This window comes from Diuraphis noxia, unplaced genomic scaffold, assembly GCF_037042655.1.
Source record: "Diuraphis noxia isolate RWA-SAM2 unplaced genomic scaffold, SU_Dnox_SAM2 contig0003, whole genome shotgun sequence".
Lineage (NCBI taxonomy): Eukaryota > Metazoa > Arthropoda > Insecta > Hemiptera > Aphididae > Diuraphis > Diuraphis noxia.
This window is the reverse complement of record NW_028301713.1, coordinates 67,884,482-67,904,365: the sequence shown is the minus strand read 5'-3', so window position 1 is coordinate 67,904,365 and position 19,884 is coordinate 67,884,482. Positions and strand designations below refer to the sequence as shown.

Here is a 19,884-nt window from a genome sequence, read left to right as displayed (position 1 = left end):
CATACGAACGCGCGGTCGGCCATGGAACAATCAACAGCAGTGTGTTTTCTCGATTACGGTGGCGCCGCGCGCACAGTTAGTATTAGTTCGAAACGTAAAAATCTATATCTGCACTTCTGCAGTATAGGTAATACTACTAATACTACACAAAATATTCCTACAGGGTGCAAGTAGCACTTAGCAACAGGCTACAAATTACAATATTGCTGCAGAACCTTCGTAGTATACACAGATTTTCTATATCATTGAAATATAAGTTCATACTTGTAATTTGTAATATATTATACTACTATATAACACCGCCAGTATAGTGTATAATAGGTATACAGGGTGGATTCAGTGCAGGCAGCTCGTGGTTGCTGTTGGTGTGGGTGCAACATCCTTAGTCATAGGTATAATAAAATAAATATAATAAAATAGGTATATTATTAGTTATTAGTTTATTACTTATAAGTTTTAAATTATAATTGTCAAAGTATCGCTTTGAAGAAAAAATATCTATATATAGTTAAAAGGCGCATACTATTGTGGTACCTACACGTCCTACACTATTATATTACTTAGCATAAACAATGTTTATTAGACATATGTTAACATATGTCTTCGGAAATAATATATTAATTGGATTAATATTTTTAGTCATATTAATCTATTATCCCCCAATAGTATGTGTACTGTATTTAATCTCAAATAACTTGTAAATGTCTATTGTCTAATATATTATAATGTTGGCAACACAGATTGTATATATGTATATATTGAATGTTAATATAAGTACCTATTTAATCCTCCCCAGAAATTATTGAAAATACGCCGTTGGGTAGAAATGTATAACATCTTGGACAACGATATTTTTCGTCTAAACACTACATGACGTGTTTGCATTGCGTATACCTACGCTTTTGGTTTTTGAAAGAAACTGATAAATTAGTAATTACTATGTTTATATGATGGCGTTAAAACGGTTTAAAAAATGTAAGCCGTTTTAAAAGTTAAAACGCTCGCAAGCTATGTATAGTCTAAGAATTTAAAACCAATTTAATTCCAAACTGTTTTAATGCTATATCATAATATATAATATATTATATTATGAATATTAATATTACGTAGTAATAGTTTGCACACCTCAAAATGTATTATAAATATTTTATTATTCAGAATTAAACTTTTAATAAGAATTTTTTTCAATAAATATACAAATTATAGGTAGGTATGCTATTATTTTTCCTCTTGGCATAATTGCACTTTGACTCCCAAACGATTTTTAAAATTTTTTTTTTCAAAATCTGTATTTTTGCATGCCTATAATTTGATAATACTTTTGGAAGAAGTTCGCTCAAACTTCGTATGGAAATTATGATCAAAAATCTTTATTTTGAAATTAAAATACCAATAATTTTTCTAAATGTTGATATTAATATGTTAGACATTTTGGTGAAATCAGAATTTAGTTACCTGTCATACCTACTTCTTTTTTATGTTATTGTTAATAAGCCACAGCATACAACTTAATTATACAGTTATTTCAAACATTTGCATATTCAAGTAACTCATAATTGATTAATTTTAAATTAATTAATTTCACCTTGTCTACAACAGCTCTTCAGCCCTCCGGCCTTCCTCGTGGAGTTTTTATTAAATTACTTTTAAAAAAAAGTCCAAAAGATCAATTTTGATTTATTCTAATATGCGAATGTTTGTAATATAACTTTATTATTAAACTTTACGAGGTTTATTAACAACATGAAAAAGGCGGGTAAGTCGTGGATGTCTGTAATGGATGGAATTAAATTTGAATCCAATGATATTATATCATTGTATTCTGAGCGAAGACGGGTTTGTCTAGAATATATTATAGATTATTAAAAATTTTCAAATCTTAGATTTAAAAAGAAATTTTTTTATGAATTTCTAGTTTAAAATAATTTGCGAATTTTAGTGATTTTCGTGATTTTTACACATGCTGTCAAAATTCAAACTTTGAATGCTTGTAAAAAAAATCGTGACTATGAATTTATTTTATTTTTCAACTTCTATTGTTAAAATGTGTTAGAAGCCTTGTATTAAATTTTCAAGCTTTTCTACCGAACAAATACATTTTTATCGATATTTATAGAAAAAAAAATAAAAAGTTGAAAAAATAAAATGTCAGTAAACAACTCAAAACAAATTCAAATATTTTGAAAATTTTATCAAATATAGAAAATGCCTATATAAACATTCAGTCAAAATTTCAAGTATCTGCGGTCATTCATTTTTGACTTTTAGAGTTACACCAAAATAAGAAAATCGCTAAATATAAAATCCAGTGAAAATCTAATGTAGTAAAAATTTAAATTTCAAATGCTCATAAAAATTTAATTTGAATTTCCGGTGGACTTTTTATTTGTGATAAAGATTGACAAACTTGTAAGGAATCTTGTATTAAATATTTAAATATTAAAATCTTAGATTTAAAAATAAATTTTTTTATGAATTTCTAGCTTAAAATAATATGTGCTTTTTCATGATTTTTACATAATATGTTGTCAAAACTCAAACTTTGATTGCTTATAAAAAAAAATTGTGACTATGCATTTCTTTTATTTTGCAACTGATATTGTAAAAATATGTCAGTAGCCTTGTATGAATTTCTATCTAAGATAATTTGAACATTGCCGTAAATTTTACGTATTTAGTCAAAATTTGAACTTTAAATGCTTATAAAAAAATAATCTTGGCTATGTATTTTTATATTTTTTAACTGCTATTGTAAAAATATATTATGAGCCTTGTATTAAATTTTCAATCTTAGATATAAAAGGAAAATTTTTTATGAATTTCTAGCATAAAATAATTTGTGAATTTTCATGATTTTTACATAATATGTTGTCAAAATTCAAACTTTGAATGCTTATAAAAAAAAATTTTGACTATGTATTTCTTTTATTTTTCAAATGCTATTGTAAAAATATGTTAGGAGTCTTGTATTAAATTTTTAAATCTTAGATCTAAAAAGAAAAACTTTTAAGAATTTCTATCTAAGATAATTTGATCATTGCCGTAATTTTTACGTATTTAGTAAAAATTTGAACTTTAAATGCTTATAAAAAAAAATCTTGGCTATGTATTTTTAATATTTTTTAACTGCTATTGTTACAATGTGTTAGAAGCCTATTGTATTAAATTTTCAAGCTTTTCTACCCAACAAATAAATTTTTATCGATATTTATAGAAAAAAAACCAAAAAAGTTGAAAAATTAAAATGTCAGTAAACAGCTCAAAACAAATCTAAATATTTTGAAAATGTTATCAAATATAGAAAATGCTTATATAAACATTCAGTCAAAATTTTAAGCATCTGCGGTCATTTGTTTTAGAGTTATACGCCAAAATAAGAAAATCGCTAAAAGTGAAAATCCAATGTTATAAAAATTTAAATTTTAAATGCTAATAAAAATTTAATTTGAATTTCCGGTGAACTTTTATTTGTGATAAAGATTGAAAAAATTTTAAGGAATCTTGTATTATATTTTCAAAATCTTAGATTTCAGATTTCTAGCATAAAATAATTTGTGAATTTTCGTGATTTTTACGTATTTTGTCAATATTCAAACTTTGAATGCTTGTAAAAAAAAAAATGTGACTATGAATTTATTTTATTTTTCAACTGGTATTATAACAATATGTTAAGATCATTGTATTAAATTTTCAAGCTTTTCTGCCTATAAAATAAATTTTTATCGATATTAATTTAAAAAAAACTAATAATGATCGAAAATTTCAAATGCCTATGAATAGTTCAACTTAAGTAGAATCTTTTTGAAAATTGCATGATGAATAGAATAAACTTATATAAACATTCGGTGAAAATTTCATGTATCTATGGTCATTTGTTTTAATGTTACATCAAAAACCAAAATCGATTTTGTCGAAAACTGATTGTGCGTAAAATTTCCCATTTTCTCCCTAATTTTTAGTTTGTTTTTCTCGATTATTTAGAAAAGTATTAAGAATTGTTCACTTTTGACCCCTCAAAGTACCAACTAGATTCACTTTCTGATCGAACGAGATACTGAAGTCAAAAATCGAAGCACTTTTACTGCCTCAAAACGTGATGACAGACACACAAAAAAAAAAAACACACATCATGATAAAATCAATACATTCATCGCTCCGCTCAGAATCTAAAATAAGTATGATAGGTAAATTCTGATTTCACCAAAATGTTCATCATAATATAAATACTAAAATTAAATTTTCCATATTTTAAAATCTGTTTGTATAGCCTTATTTCTAGTATTCTTACTAAATTATATGATAATACACAGGTAAATAAAATGAAAGTCTTAGAACTTAAAATATTTATAATAACTATTAATAACTTATAAATATACAATCTTGATTCTTGTTGCCAACGTTGTACATTTGTAAGGTGTACTACAAAGTTCTGCAATTTAAAATTTAAATACCTATTATATGATGATGCAGTTCTTTATATATAGAGCGTCATGGGTAACTTTTCAGGAGGGGACAAAAAAACAAAATTTGCAAATTTAAGTTAAATGAAGGTTTATTGTTATATAATACATTTTCAAAATGTACATATAAATATGCTATTAATTATAATATTTTCATGTTATACAATAATTAATTAAAATACATTTTCATAAGAACAGGTACTATTCAAACGCTAAAAAAATATAGTCAAATGTTGAAATGTATGATAATTAATTTGGTATCTGTAAATCAAAATTGTAAATTTCTTCGGTTTATTCCAAAAATATTAATGACATCTTGAATGAATCACTTTTGCTCAAGTTCACTTTTTCATGATTAATGTTGGCCATACACAAGACATTTAAACTTTTAGACGATCTTACCTGTAGTCAATCGAAGTCATGTTTTTACTCTTTTCAATGAATGATTTTTCTATTATGCAAGTTGTTGGTAGAAGTGACAAAAATACGTGAATTATTTGAAAAATTCAGGTTAATATTTATACAATGAGCCAATAAACAATCAAATGAAATTTCATCATACTTGTATTCAACCAAATTTTTATTAATCAATATTACTGATAGAAAATATCAGATTTCTCAAAAATATTTCCAATTTCATATTGTTCACTAATAATAGTTAAATTATTGTTTTGAAATCATTGATGATGTGCTTTTTATAATATTTGTAGGATGAATTAACTTATTGAAAATGCTGTGTTATCTGCATTTAAAAATCTTAGCGAAAGAGATGATATAAGGGAATTAAAGTAAGGAGTACACAAGGTATGAGTATTTTATTTTTAACTATTAATTTTTAATCGTAATTAAAGTTTATTAGAAGTCAGAATATTAAGTTTCCGATAAAATATCTGTGTTATTGATTATTGAATGTTTATGGACTGGTACACCTCAAATTATCGGTGATCAATAATTTCGTGGGTACCTATAAATCGTGTCGTTACTCGTTAAAACGATAAGAGTTGTGTGTTACCTAGTTATAGCATTGAGTATTTTTATACTTGTCTCATACTCGAAAAGTTAAAATTTTAATTTTTTTAATTTAATTTTGTCAATATTATGTTAATACCTATTAAATTATAAGTCCATATCAATTTTCCAGGGGGAGGGCAAGTGCTCGGTCTTGTCCCTCCCCCAATGTGCGCCCATGTAAGGCGTGAACTTGAAATGTATTTGAGTTAATGTAATACATACAATTATATAATATTATAATACCTAGTACAAATTCAAATTGTATTCATAAAATCTAAAAATTATTATCTCGTATAATAATTTGTTTTATAGTTAATTGTATTCAGGAATTATTGATATAAATCTTGTTTTATTCTAGAACCATAGAAAAACCGATAACCAGATATTTTGCATGCTAACCCGACACTTAATAATAATAATAATAAACCACAGTGCTTTGTATGATGGCGATAAACATAATGTTCTGCCCATACTGCCCACATTATATTTACAAATACATTATTCAGAGGTTGAAAAGTTTATATGAAAAAGGAATATAATATATTCATTTTCTGTTTCTTAAGTTTACTAAAAGGTTTCTTGTGAAAATTCAGCGCTAGAACCGCTGGAGGTATATATATGTAACTATATGTAACTAATACATTTCTCGATTAATACATTGTTGAATTCCGAATCTATTGAAATTATTGCAGATCTTATACAGCATCATATACTAAAAAAAATTATTTTTACTGTTCATTAAAAATTAAATTTGTAATATTTATCGTTATTCGTTTCTTAATGATTAACATATTAAATTATGTATAATATAAGTACATTTATATGATTCAACAAATTTTCATAAAACGTAAAAAGGTTGTAGTTGTTCGGAACAACTACCTAACTTATTAGGAACCTAATTATAGTATAGCATACTGTAACTGTATAAGAAAGAACTGTATACATTTCAGTTACCCATTAGTTTATTAGATTATAATAAGATTTTATTTTCAGAAAAACATATTAGTTATATTTATAAAAACTAATCACTAAATCGAAACATAATATAGGTACCGCTATAAGCCTATAACTTGAGTTGGAGCAGATAATATAGTGGTGTCCCGTGTGCTACTCATTGATCAAAGTGTAGTACAGGTTGATATTGATCCCTTAAACGTTTATGACACTTATGAAGAGTTTCTTATGTGGATCATCCCGTGGCTCGCGAGATGGTTGAGCACCTTGGGGTGTTACTATTTAGTGTTTACTGCTGCATCTTCGATGTTAAAGAGAGTAATATTTTCTAAATCGTGGTCGCATTATACTAGTAAACTGTCGCTAGATAGCGTTAGATATTTCACGGACGAGTTAGTCGCCCCAACTTGTAGTGCAGTTCACTCTAACGGTACGCCGCCACCGCCGAGGCCGCGATTCTGTTAAAAATCGAGTAGACCCTTCGCGTAGCCGCGTTCAGTTCAGTGTACCGAACGGCTTCATCCGCGAAAGCTGCGGGGCGACCGGGACACGTCTTGCTTCGCGCTTCCCTCTATACACGCGACTAGTCGATATTATATTATTTTAACTTAAAATCACTATTTTTTTCATACTCGATCGTCATTATTTTAATGATAATATTATCTTTATCTTGTGCTTTCACATTTTAAACACATTGTCATACGCGCTGGAGCATTCGTTTTTTAGTGTCACGTACTGTCGTTTTAACAAAAATAGAATTTTCTGAAAAATTACGTCTGTCCGAGGGGTGATAATATTGTGCAAGTAGTGAAGCGCTGCACCGCGCGCCGTCAACACGACCAATCGGCAGCGAGTGCGATGGCGGCGGTGCAGCTGGCGTTCGAAGACCGCACGTTTTGACTTTGCAGAGTCCACCTGTTGCCGTCACTGTATCGGATATTGACAGAAGCAGGAGTGGTGGTCAAATCGCCCACACCATCATGTCATCGCACAGCAGTTCCATGCGTACGTTCCGAAGTTCCGATTCAGCCAGCGAGATTGGATCATCCGAGACGTCGTTTTCCGAACAGTCTCAACCGTACTTCGCGCTTTGTTCACCTCGGTCCAAGTCGTCCGTTAACGTGTCTAACAGTGAAGACGTTGCTGTCGCGGCGTGTTCGGGTAATTCGGTCAGCGGGTCTGGTTCTATGTCATCCGGTATAAACCATTCTAACAACAACAACAACAACAACAACAATAACAATAACTTCAAGCAGTCGGCCGCACAGCAACCGTCAGCGGTCGGGTACCACCATCAGCCATGCCGGCGCTCGTCCAGCGCCAAGGCGGCCAACAAGCCTCGGCCCATCGTCCGCCGGGACTTGGGACACGTCAACTCGTTTCCGGACGCGCATCAAAACATGCATCATAAGACGCCACCGGGCGGCGGTTCGTCGTCCACTTCATATTACACGCCTCCAAGGAGTCCGTCGCTGAGCGTGACCACGCCGACCGATGGGCCACCACGCCGTAGCCCCACAACCCCGTCGTCCAGTGCAGTGTTTAAATTCCCGTCGTCCGCGGGTTCCGGGACCACCGCCTCTTCGTCGTCCGGTGGCTCAGCTGTTGTCCACCATTACGGGCGCAGTGGCGGAACCAACCCAAACACACCGAGGACGCTACCCAGGAGTCCGTCCACCGGTAGCGCCGCTACTTCCACGTCGTATAACACCAACAGTGACAGCGCGTGTAACACTCACAGGTTAGTCCACATTATCCATTTTCGTCGTTACACGTGTTGATTCGCATTAAGTCATATTATATGAGACATCTATACCATAATACTCGTATTGAACAAAATATTTTTGTTTAAAATAACATTAGCAGTGGTGGGCTGAGCCTGTAAAATCCTACTTGAAACAATGTATTTTTTTGATAAATTTAACTATTTCATTGTGATAGAATACTACACTTCAAGAATTCAGGATTTATTTACTTTGATCCATATATTGTTTAACGACGAGTGATGACTGATAGAATGACGAAAATACGTAATACAAATGAATATAATATAATATATATATATTACAATAGCATATAATCATTTAATGTAGAAATTAACACATGTAAGCTAATAACCTATGTAGTTGATGCTTAACCAATAATAAAAAAAAAAAAATATATAATATATAACATAATCCATCATATAAATGGATTATGTATATTTATCGAGTAATCACATTTACATTGTTCTGTATAAAATTGCGACGGTAAGCACTATATTTTTACTTTTATAGCTTTATGTAATTATTATGGAATGAGCTAAAAATGAACGAGAAAAACAAATAAACACTTGTTGCTTATAAATGAGGATCTTTTTATAATGCGATCATGTATTGTATAACCGTAGGGTATTTGACAGTTTCAATTTTTTTAATTTTTGATTCTATAATCAATAAAATTTGGGCTAAAATGATTATACATTTATTACACTGTTCGTAATAAGTTGTTATAATAGCAATTGATAAGTATTTAAGATCCATAGGCACGATTTTTTTCTAAGTATTTTAAGTTCAAATTTTCATAAAATCTAAAAAAATATATACACTTGCCTAATTATTTTCTACAGACATTTAAAGTTGAAAATTAGATAAAATAACATATTAAAACCATCAATAACGGTTTTAGTTATTTTGTTTCAATTTAAAAATTTTTGGGTATACTTAAAACTGTTTAGTACATTATTGTATTATAATGTACCCATAGGCGCAAATAGCGTTTGAGATTTGGGGGGGCTGAAGCCCTAGCTACTAAATGAAGCATTTATACAAATAATTATTACCTAAATATTTTTTTAGTACAACGTATAGGTATATCGTAAACTGTGTACTTAATTATTACAATATTCACAGAAAATAAAACTTATTAAATATTGTTTTCAAATGTGCTATCCTATTTCATCTACCTACTTGTAATAGTTCTCAAAATTATACTTATAATATATACCTAATATACATTATACACCATACACCACATTATTTTTAGGAAAACAATAGGAATTATTAATACTGTAAGTATGTATGGCTTTAGAGCAACAAGTACAACAAAATAATATAATTATAGAACAATATTTTTATTTAAAAAAATGTACCCAATACATTTTTAGAGTTGAATTCTTGAATAAAATTTGTTTATTTACGAATTACGTAATCTAAAAAATACGAACACGAATTTTACATCATAAACTATAATTATAATACTGATAAAGCATAAAAAAAATTTAGAAAGTGTTTGGGGGGGCTATTGAAGTGTTTGGGGGGGGGCTTAGCCCCTAAAGCCTCCTCCCTATTTGCGCCTATGAATGTACCTATACTATATAATATCTATATTCTCTTATATACGCACAATGACATTTTTAAATACAATTTTTTCGCAAAATGACGTATTGTTGTACTAAATACTAATGACTAATAGCAAAAAAATGTTTTTCATCACAATGTGCAGTAATATCATACAAATTACTTAGGTAGTAATATTATAGACTGACAGTCTGTATCCCCTCAGAATAATTTTTGGTAGGTATGCAATGATTATTGAATTAAAATGTAATACATTCAATAGTTTGATACAGTTACTCCTAATGTACAACAGATTATTATATTTAGGTACCTACTTATTATTATTTAATTATATAAACTCATATATACTAACTCACTATATACTCATTATATAAATAATTAATGAGCTAAAACATAAATAATTCTTTTTTTTTTATATTCTAGAATATAAATTTATAAAACACTAATTATAATATAATTATAACATTTTATAATTTTAAAACTATGTAAATATTTTTAAATATTCAAACATTAGAGGTTAGAACTATTGATTAATTTAGTAGGTTCATCATTTTTAAATTACTACAGATAAAAAATCCGGGTTAATTGTCAGTTTTTACTCGATTTATACGTACGTAAAGCTTTAGTTAAAATAGTTTGCTTAGTAAAAAGTTCAATAACAAATAAAGTAATACCTACTTAAAAGTTTATAAAATTTAAGACACGGCTTCCATAAAATACTCAATTAGATAACTTACAGAAATATTAAATGAATATATATGATATTTTAAAGTTTTTCTAATACATATACATATTTCTGTAAATTAAACTATAATATTCCTTTCTATAAATATTGTATACTATACATAATAGTTTCAATAGCTATACTTAAAAATATGTGTAGGTAATAGTTGGTACATATTTAATATTTATTATGTTCTTAAAGAAATAAATTAATTTGAAAACATCGAAACAATTTTGAAAATTGAAAATCTTTATATATTATTAAAATATTAAATGTTATCTTGGTATTTGAACACAAGAAAGTTTAATAATAAATAATGATGAATTTTAAGTATATAATTTGTATTAAAATTTAATTTTTATCATATAGAAATACTTAATAGGAATAGATAGATTTAGTGAACTTAACTCCTGGATTAGTAAGTATAAATATTTGGGCAGCCAGGTTGTCATAGGAAGGTACCAAAGTCTTGAATATAATCATATTACAGTTTGTTAGTAGTGTCTACTATCTTCGTTCAATATTTATGCAAATTAGAATAATCTGTTAAGCTGTATATATTATGTATGCAATAGTACCTATACTTAGTTAAAATATAGTGTAGATTTTATTGTCTAAGTGACAAGTGTAATGATTAAGTGTAAATTGGAAAATTTAATGCAATACTGTTTAACATTTGTTCCCATTTAAAAATAGTATTTTATCGTTATTATTTTATAGCATTCTAGAGGATGGCAAAAAGTTGTTAACGTTGCAATTAAAATATACAAGTATAGTAAGTTTTTCATTTGTACGTAGGAAATTATGCTCTTATCTTATTTGCATCTTTATAGAGTACATAATCACTAAAATTAACCAATATAATATAGAATCAGTATTCTATTCCATGCCCAATAGCTGTTTTTAAATTAAAATAAAAGGAAGTGTGGTATTTTTGATATTTTTTACTATAGGTTTATTTTTAATTGTGGAATTTAAGAATTAATTAATTTATTAAAGCGATGCTATTTATTCAATGGTCTACTTTAAAAAATTGGTATAAATACAGGGTGCTCACACTCATTTTTTCTTTGATAATTAATTAGAATTTAGATTATTGGAGGTTTTTAAGTATGCTTAAGGGCTCTATTATTTTGGTTTATACACGTTGATATTTTAGGTACACTTGATTTTTTGTCGATACCTACCAATTTTGAACCTGAATCTATCTTATAATATTATATATTGATAACTGATAAGTAGATATTATTTTCAAACTGCAAGTTTCTATTAATTGAAATGTATATAAGTATTAAAGATAATAATAACTGTTAAAAAAAGGTTTTACAAAAATATAAAATATGTATATGATACCTATGTAGATGTTATATTGAATATAATGTTATACCTAAATTATAACATTTTGATCGATAATTAAAATTGATTAGGTACCAGAATTTTCGAACCATCATTACCCCCATATCTTCTAAACCTAATATTAGAGACCTATTATATCAAGTTAAATCAATTGAAAAATAACTACTAGTTTTAATTTTGATTTAAAATTTAAATAGATTAAGTTATAAAAAAACTGTAAAGTCATTTTTTGAATAATTTACAGTAAAACAGAATGGTATTTTTTTTTTTGAAAAAAAGGGTTGGTCACTGTCACTTCTTAAATGGTATAACAAAATCCATGTTTTTAAAAATCTGGTTGTAACTGTATTTTAATTATTAGTAAATGTGAATAAATACTTGCTTGATTATTAAAAAATCTCTAAAAATATAAAAAGTAGAAAACATTGGAATTCTTTCTGCTGTATACTTAGTATATATTGCATTGAGTAGATCATTGTAATGGGTGTGTTGAATATTAATTCAATGATAAATAGTTATAGAATACAACAAAGGCAATTTTGAGAAGAGATTGGTATGCCACTGTGTCAGTCTCTATTTCCAAGGGGGCCGTACTATAGGGTAATTATCAGGGGGGAGGTAAAATGAAACTAGATTCCAAAATCTATTTATTGTATAAATATACAAGGTTGGTATTTCATGAAGAAACTTGAAACTTGAAAGTGATATGTATTAAGCAAAATTCCACGGTATTAAGTGTGATATTAAATATGAAATAAGTATTTAAACTCAAAGCATACATTTTGTTAGTATACTTGATTATTTTTTGGGGGGACATGCCCTTGTAAATTTCTAAGTATATCGTATAAATTATCATATTTATATAAATACATATATTACATTTAGTAATTTATTATTCTGTTTGTAGAACGGTGTTATGTTATATATTTATTATTCTTATATAACCCGATATATACTCCGATACTCGTATAACTTAAATAATACTAATAAGGAAACGTATAGATATAGGTACTGTAGAATAGCATGAATAGATTTTAAGTGGAAAATTAAGCTTAAAATAAATAGTTATAAATATTTTTAAAATTAAAATCTATTATATAAATATGAAAATAAAAACCTGTGAAAATAATGGCCTGTTACGTAGACTTGGCAACATGGCAAGCATATATGTATAAATATATCATTCATACATTATTTTTTTGTAATGTTTGTGATCTGATATATTTTTCAGTTTTTAACTTTGTTTGAGTTTTAGATGGTTGGATTCTGTTTCTGTAATTTGAATTCACAGATAATTTGATGACATTCGATTACGTACAAACTGTATATAAAAAAAAACTCTGATAAAAACTATATATATTATATTCTTATGAAGTCTGAAAATAATAATAATTATCATTTCTCTGCAATCAAATCATATTATTTTGATACATGGTGAACAGTAAAATAAGATATTAACTGAAGGTATACTATAATATTTAATTAAATTACTGTAATTTAAATATGAATTACTTATATTATTTACGAATATACAGTTTTTAAAAATTAATGTTTTTAGTTTGTTGCATCAATTACCCGCAATTGCACATGCGTTGTTTTATATAAATATTATTATTATTTATGTAGCACAGAAGTCAATTTAATTCTCTTCTTTGATATTTAACTATATACAAAAACAAATTCGTTCAATATTTTATGTTTTGTTCTATTTTCATTTAATAGGTACAGGTAATGTCGTGTAAATTATTAAGATAATATTATAAAATAAACATTGCTTAAATAAAAAAATGCCCAATTTGATAACATTGAAGTGTAATACCACAGAATAAATTACATTAATTTATACTGTGAATTAAATTTTTTTGATTAGCGTGTGAAAGGTGTACTCGATTTTAAATAATTATTTATAAAAAAGTATATCATCCATTTTGAAACTGGAAATATGCTTTATAATGAATAATGACGATATTTGATCTGAATTTATCTATTATGTATATTACACAGTTTGATGTTAAGGTTTATTAATTACGCGAGCTAGATCGTGTTCATACTTGAATGGGCAAGTAAGTCAATTCCACCTAGACCGACTGTCGACTGGTCCTCTGTGTTGTATTTACGCCTTGTTTATATATATATATATATATTTAAAAAGGCGACAAGTTCTAAGTGCTTATAAGATTAATAATTTTTAATAGCAATTTTTTTTCATTTATTAAATTTTAATTGTTTCAACATAACCTTTGTTAATTTTTTTTTTTTTAAATATATATTATTCAATAAATTACATAATAACAAATTAAAATGTATAATAATACATTAATACACCGAAATAAATTGTTTTTTTTTTATTTGAAAATCTAATTTTCGTTAAATTAAAACTTTTAAAATAACTTAAAAAAAATTGTGCTTGTGTATATTAGATATTTTGAGAATTCTGTAAGGCTGTAAATATAATTGATCCTATTAATCTAACAATAATATGTAAACTAGTTTTATATACCTACAATGTAATCATAACTTTTCTTTTAATGTTGTACTGTCTAAAAAAAAATATTTGTTAAAACTGTTAATGCTGTAACTCAATTTAAATTGTAGTCAATGACCATAGTGACCGAGTTTATAAGATCAATAAAAAAATAATTAATTCTGTACTAAAATCTTTGATTATTAACAAAATAACAAAATTTGTTTGAGGATAAATAGTTATTATACATTATATACATGTTTGAATATACAATGTCGTCAAAATGCGAACTTCAAACGCTCATAAAATATTTATGTGGCTTTACATTAAACATTGTTTTTAAATTCCAGTAAAAAAATTATTAGGAATCTCATATCACATATTTACATATCCTATCTGCTGCCAAAAACTGCCCTCAAAGTTGAAGCGTTTTTATACTGCTCCGAAAAGTGACGACGCACAAAAAAAAAACATATTTTTGTAAAACTATTACATTTATCAGAGTGCTCAGACTCTAAAGTAAAAAACTTCAAAAGTTATAGACTGTTCAAATGATGAATTACTCAAAAGCAGTACAAATATTCTTAAAATTAAATCCTGTACAAAAAATGCAAATATAAAATATGATTGACGAACATTCTAACCCAGGCACGTATTTGTGGGTAGGTGGTGGGGGCGAATAGGCGATCCTCCCCCTCAAGGCTCGTATTATTGTCTATCTTAGTAGATAGGTATATCGTATAAGATTATACGTAATATATTATGATATACTATTTTAATAAATTTGTTTGGAAACCAAACTATAGAAATTTCAAATTAAGTCTTAAGATTTAATTTTTTGTTTACTTTCTACTGTTATTATTTTATTAATTTGATACCAATTTAAATTTTTAGCGTAAATCAATTTTAAGCAATTAATAAAACGCTACACCTGCATGATGTGTTTATAGTGTTGTTTCTGTTTTCCAAACACGAAACATTTAAAATGACGCGGTAATAATTCTATTGAGATTAATATTAGAGAGAATATAAACTACTTGAGTGAAGTTTTTTTTTTTATATGTATTTATTTCAATTGTTTAAGAACTTATAAATTATTTTTAAATAAAAATATGAAAAAGAATCTCTTTGCTCGGCCACAATTTAGGTATATTCTCCTTTACAAATTCAATAGTATGTAAATTTGCTCGAATATTAACTATAAATAAACTTTAGTAGGAACTCAGTAAATATATTTGCGATAATACGCGTGAGTGAGGACAGAGACAACACACGTGGGCGCACCGTCCTCCTATCACCTAGGTGTTTATACTTCAACTTTTTATTATTAATTATTATAATAAATTTATCTAATACCTACATTTGATTTGTACCAGTTATACATTTATGTACTCCTACTTATAATAGTACTAAAGTTTATATATTATATAATTACTACTAATAATAACTATTTTATGCATAAAATATTACATTGGTAGTTGTGAACAAATTGTCGTTGAAAATATGTGTAGATTACATTTTATGTAGTTTCAGTGTTAATCAATTGGTAATAATATATAATTAGTCACGGGAAACACCATCAGGATTACTGATCAGTGATCAACTGATATATAATAAATCATATTTTTAGTTTCTTAACCAAATTAGATTAATCTTTATTTATCAATTTTAAATATGATTTGGAATAATTGTTTTGAAAAATTATATACGCTATAAAAGTATAAAAAATATTTTAAATGATTATTTAATACTTACTTCTAATTTACTTTAGGTCTGCGTCTGATTTGACTGAGTGTACTGAGGAGGATCTATCCACTATGCCTACTTCGGTTTCTAGATCATCATCACCTAGAGGCCGAGGTCTAGCTTATCTAGCGTCACGTCGAAGTAGTCGTGATTCTCAATTTTCCAATGAAGAATTAGCACCACTTAACTTTAATGCCACAGCTCGTGGGAGGCAAAGAAGAACCTCCAATTTCTTGGAACTTCCAGGTAATTAATTGTTATTTACTAAAAAATGATAAGGAAAGTCATAAAAACCAATGAAAACTATAGACAGGTTAATATGGCGTATATATATAGTTGGGTATCTGACAATCGTCTATGTATTCGCTCAATTCGGTGCAGGATGTATTGTATGACCATGTAAAGTTTATTGTTATTAATATGCATTCTAAAGCAACTAAAAATAAATTTTAAAATAAACCGACAAAAATATTTATTAAGATTACTAGCTAATGCTACTTTAAATATTTGTCGTCATAAAAAACTGTATCTATAATTAAGTAGGTATGTATATTTGAAAAATTCTTTTAACTTAATGATAGTTGCTTTATCCAGCTCAAGGGGTTGAAGTGGGAGATTAAAACATGACGAAAACTTAATAAATATTATTGTTTGCAATTTGCCTTTCGGTTAATATTTCATGTTAAACATGCAAATTGACAATTTGCATGCTAATGCGTGTATTTTAAAATGTATCATTAAATTATACCATATTAACCAAATGCATGTCAAAGCTAAAGCATGGAAGTAACGATTCATTAAGATTGAGATATTTGGTCAGCTTCTGAATAACGTTAATATTTCATAATTTCAAAGTTTGATCTTTCAAATTATGTAATAAAATTTCTGCATATCGGGTGTCTCACGGTGATATGACATATGGAATAAGTTTTGTTGTATTTAATGATAAAAAATGTTTACTATATATTTCATAGACACTTACAATACATTTTTTTTATTTTTTAATACTAAAAATAATAAACTTAAAAATTGATAAATTTTTTTTTTGGTTAAATTCAAAACAGCCGTAAAAATTTGTAAATTTATTTGATTATAAGAATTTTTTTTTTTAATTCATTATTTTTTTGGTTAAAATAATTTGGAACGTAATAACTTTTTCAAAAATATGATTTTTGAGAATTTGCTAATATGATATTTTTTAAATTATTTACTTATCATATAATATTAACAATTTTTGTGATAGGTACGTTTATATACTAGCATATTTTTTTTTTTGTCGGATTTTTCTGAGACACAGACACTATACATATTATTAGTGTGCTTTTCATTTGACTCCTTACTGCTTTCTGGTTATTGTTTTTTATCTTCACAATAGTGACAAGCTTCGATAAAATTATTATTCGTAGTATATGTATATGTAAATTCTTAATTCACTGAGTTCTGTATTTTCAGTATTTCTGTCAACATTTAAACTAACATACATTAGTATAATATCTTTTTTTACATGTCTCATGATATTTAAAGGTAATGTGCATTAATTATTCTTTTAAAGTTAATATAATGCATATTTATACTTTTTTAAATACAATAAATCTTTTAACTGGTTATAATATCCAACTATCTAAGTCTAAAAAAAAATGTATTTAAGCCATAGATTTTTGGCTTTGTGTATATGTATTTATGTATTTGTGTTTTATTGAAATAACTAAATAATATAAATAATTTTCGAAGTACAATATTTGTTATGAGTTTATAGGAATTCTATTTAGGTACATTTGACTACTAAAATACTGTTTAATCCTAATTTTAGAATTTGAGTAGAGCGATGAATGTATTGATTTTACAATGATGTGTGTTTTTTCTGTCTGTCATCGCCTTTTGAAGTAATAAAAATGATTTGATTTTCAACTTTAAGAATAGTTCCTGGGAGAAAATTGGATCTAATTTATACTTATTGTAAGGTTCATTCGCATACGAAAAAAGATTCTTCAGTCTAAAATACTGTATGTCTGTGCAAAAGAGTGGTACCTACCCACTTGTCGAACTTTTTCATTATTCTCATTTTTTACAATTTTTTTCTCTTTTTAAACTTTAAAATACTCGTACTTCAATTTATGGCGTTCACATAGTTTTTCTGTTTACTTCGTTTGTTGGCATTGAGGATGGTGGCGATAGGTATATATGTACTCTTGAGTCTATCGAGGCGAGAAGAACGATAATATATACGTTCACGTATTCTGACTTTCCGGAATGCCGCGATTATAGGTATTTAAATTTTGTATATTATGGTAGGTGATCACTATTTCACTATGGATCGTATGTAAGCGACTCATAAATATAAATCGAAATACTATTAACTTATTGGGCTGTAGAATAGCGTGAGTCTTAGAAAGATGGTGTAGATATGTGTTGTCAGCTCTGACTCGTAGCTATTTACCATCAGATGGTATAGATTCTATGGCAGTTGCATAAATGTACGTTTCTTGCAGCCTCCTGTTTTGCGATTTCCATTTATTCAGATTAATTGATTGATATTTTCATGTTTCTTTTTTTCATGAGGGTAATAATTTTTTTTTCATGAGGGAAATATTATTTGTTTAATTGATTAATAAATTAAATCACATATTATTATGTACCTACTGTTATTCTCTACACCACCTCAAGCCTAGTTCAAAGGTGTAGGTAATTTTTATTATTTCTTTAAATACTTTGTTTGTGTTGTGTTTTTCAAAAATAATAAAATTCATAATATATTATATGTTTTGTATATAAAAGAAATAATACATATTGTGTTGTCGTAACAAACTTGTCTCATTAGCTTTAGACCTCCTGGTGATGAAGGAAAGCATTCAGGGTGATTTCAAAGTTGATATTGACCTTCCTTTAACCCAACTGAATATTTATGTTAAATTTAGAGTGAATTGGACATGTAGTTTGCAAGATCGTTCATGTTAAAAAACGTGACATTTATTTATTTAGATTACAATTATTAATCATCACCTTCAAAAAAAATATTTGTTAAAAAATGGTATACCCTTTTCAAACATTTATAGTTTGGGTACCTCTCAATTGTTTGACCCTCTATTTCAAATTATTTATTAATAAAAGCTTCAAAATATTTTTATTGGTTACATCAACATAATAATTTGTACAAGGTTATTTAAATTATTATTTTTTAACAAGTTAATAACCTTTTAATTAAATTAATTGCAGAATACTTGAATGTATTTTACGTCAAAATTATATTCATATGTATGTAACACATTATTGTGTAAATAAAAATAAAAATTTAAGTTTTATTTTAAAATTTAAGAGTATCTAATTAAAATGTCACTACTGTAGTGATGTAGATAAATATTTAGTTGAAATAATTTCTACCTCATATTTTTTGTGTAGTATTTCATCTTGTATTCATTAGGTTTTAAGGCAATATAAAAAATCAGTTTACATAATAGTTATTATACCTAATACATAATTTATTGTTACATGCAAAAAAAATCTATGGTAATTTTTTTTATAGACTTACATTATTTGGTTGGATTCTATGAGAATAAGTTTAGGTACATTGTTGTGATACAGTGTTAAATAATTTCTATATAATTAACTAATACATGAAGATGAACAAATCCTGTGGTTGGAAATTTGGTTTTGATACTGCAATGTCAAAACATCATTGATATCCTACTTGAATAAAAAATGAATAAAAAATGACATTGTAAAAATTGTATATAATTATAATAATATTTGAAAGAAATTGTACGGCAGGAATGAATTTAGAGAAATGTCTAATGATAATATTATTTGAATATGTAAATATGATATTTTTTGTAA

At 27.0% G+C, this 19,884-nt stretch overlaps 1 protein-coding gene and 1 long non-coding RNA gene across 2 annotated transcripts in view; both read left to right on the top strand.

Moving 5' to 3' along the window:
• Window positions 1-176: 176 nt before the first annotated feature.
• On the top strand, window positions 177-5,264 carry LOC149057692 (uncharacterized). The gene is made up of 2 exons (XR_016191262.1): window positions 177-392; window positions 5,171-5,264. It is a non-coding gene; the product is annotated as an uncharacterized LOC149057692 (long non-coding RNA).
• Window positions 5,265-6,888: 1,624 nt separating this feature from the next.
• Window positions 6,889-19,884, top strand: part of Rgk2 (Rad, Gem/Kir family member 2) — a 95,177-nt gene continuing 82,181 nt past the window's right edge. The window contains exons 1-2 of the mRNA XM_015519701.2: window positions 6,889-8,166; window positions 16,079-16,299. Of these exons, the coding sequence (XP_015375187.2) occupies window positions 7,406-8,166; window positions 16,079-16,299 (982 nt within the window). The 5' untranslated portion in view covers window positions 6,889-7,405. The remainder of the gene's footprint in view (window positions 8,167-16,078; window positions 16,300-19,884) is intronic.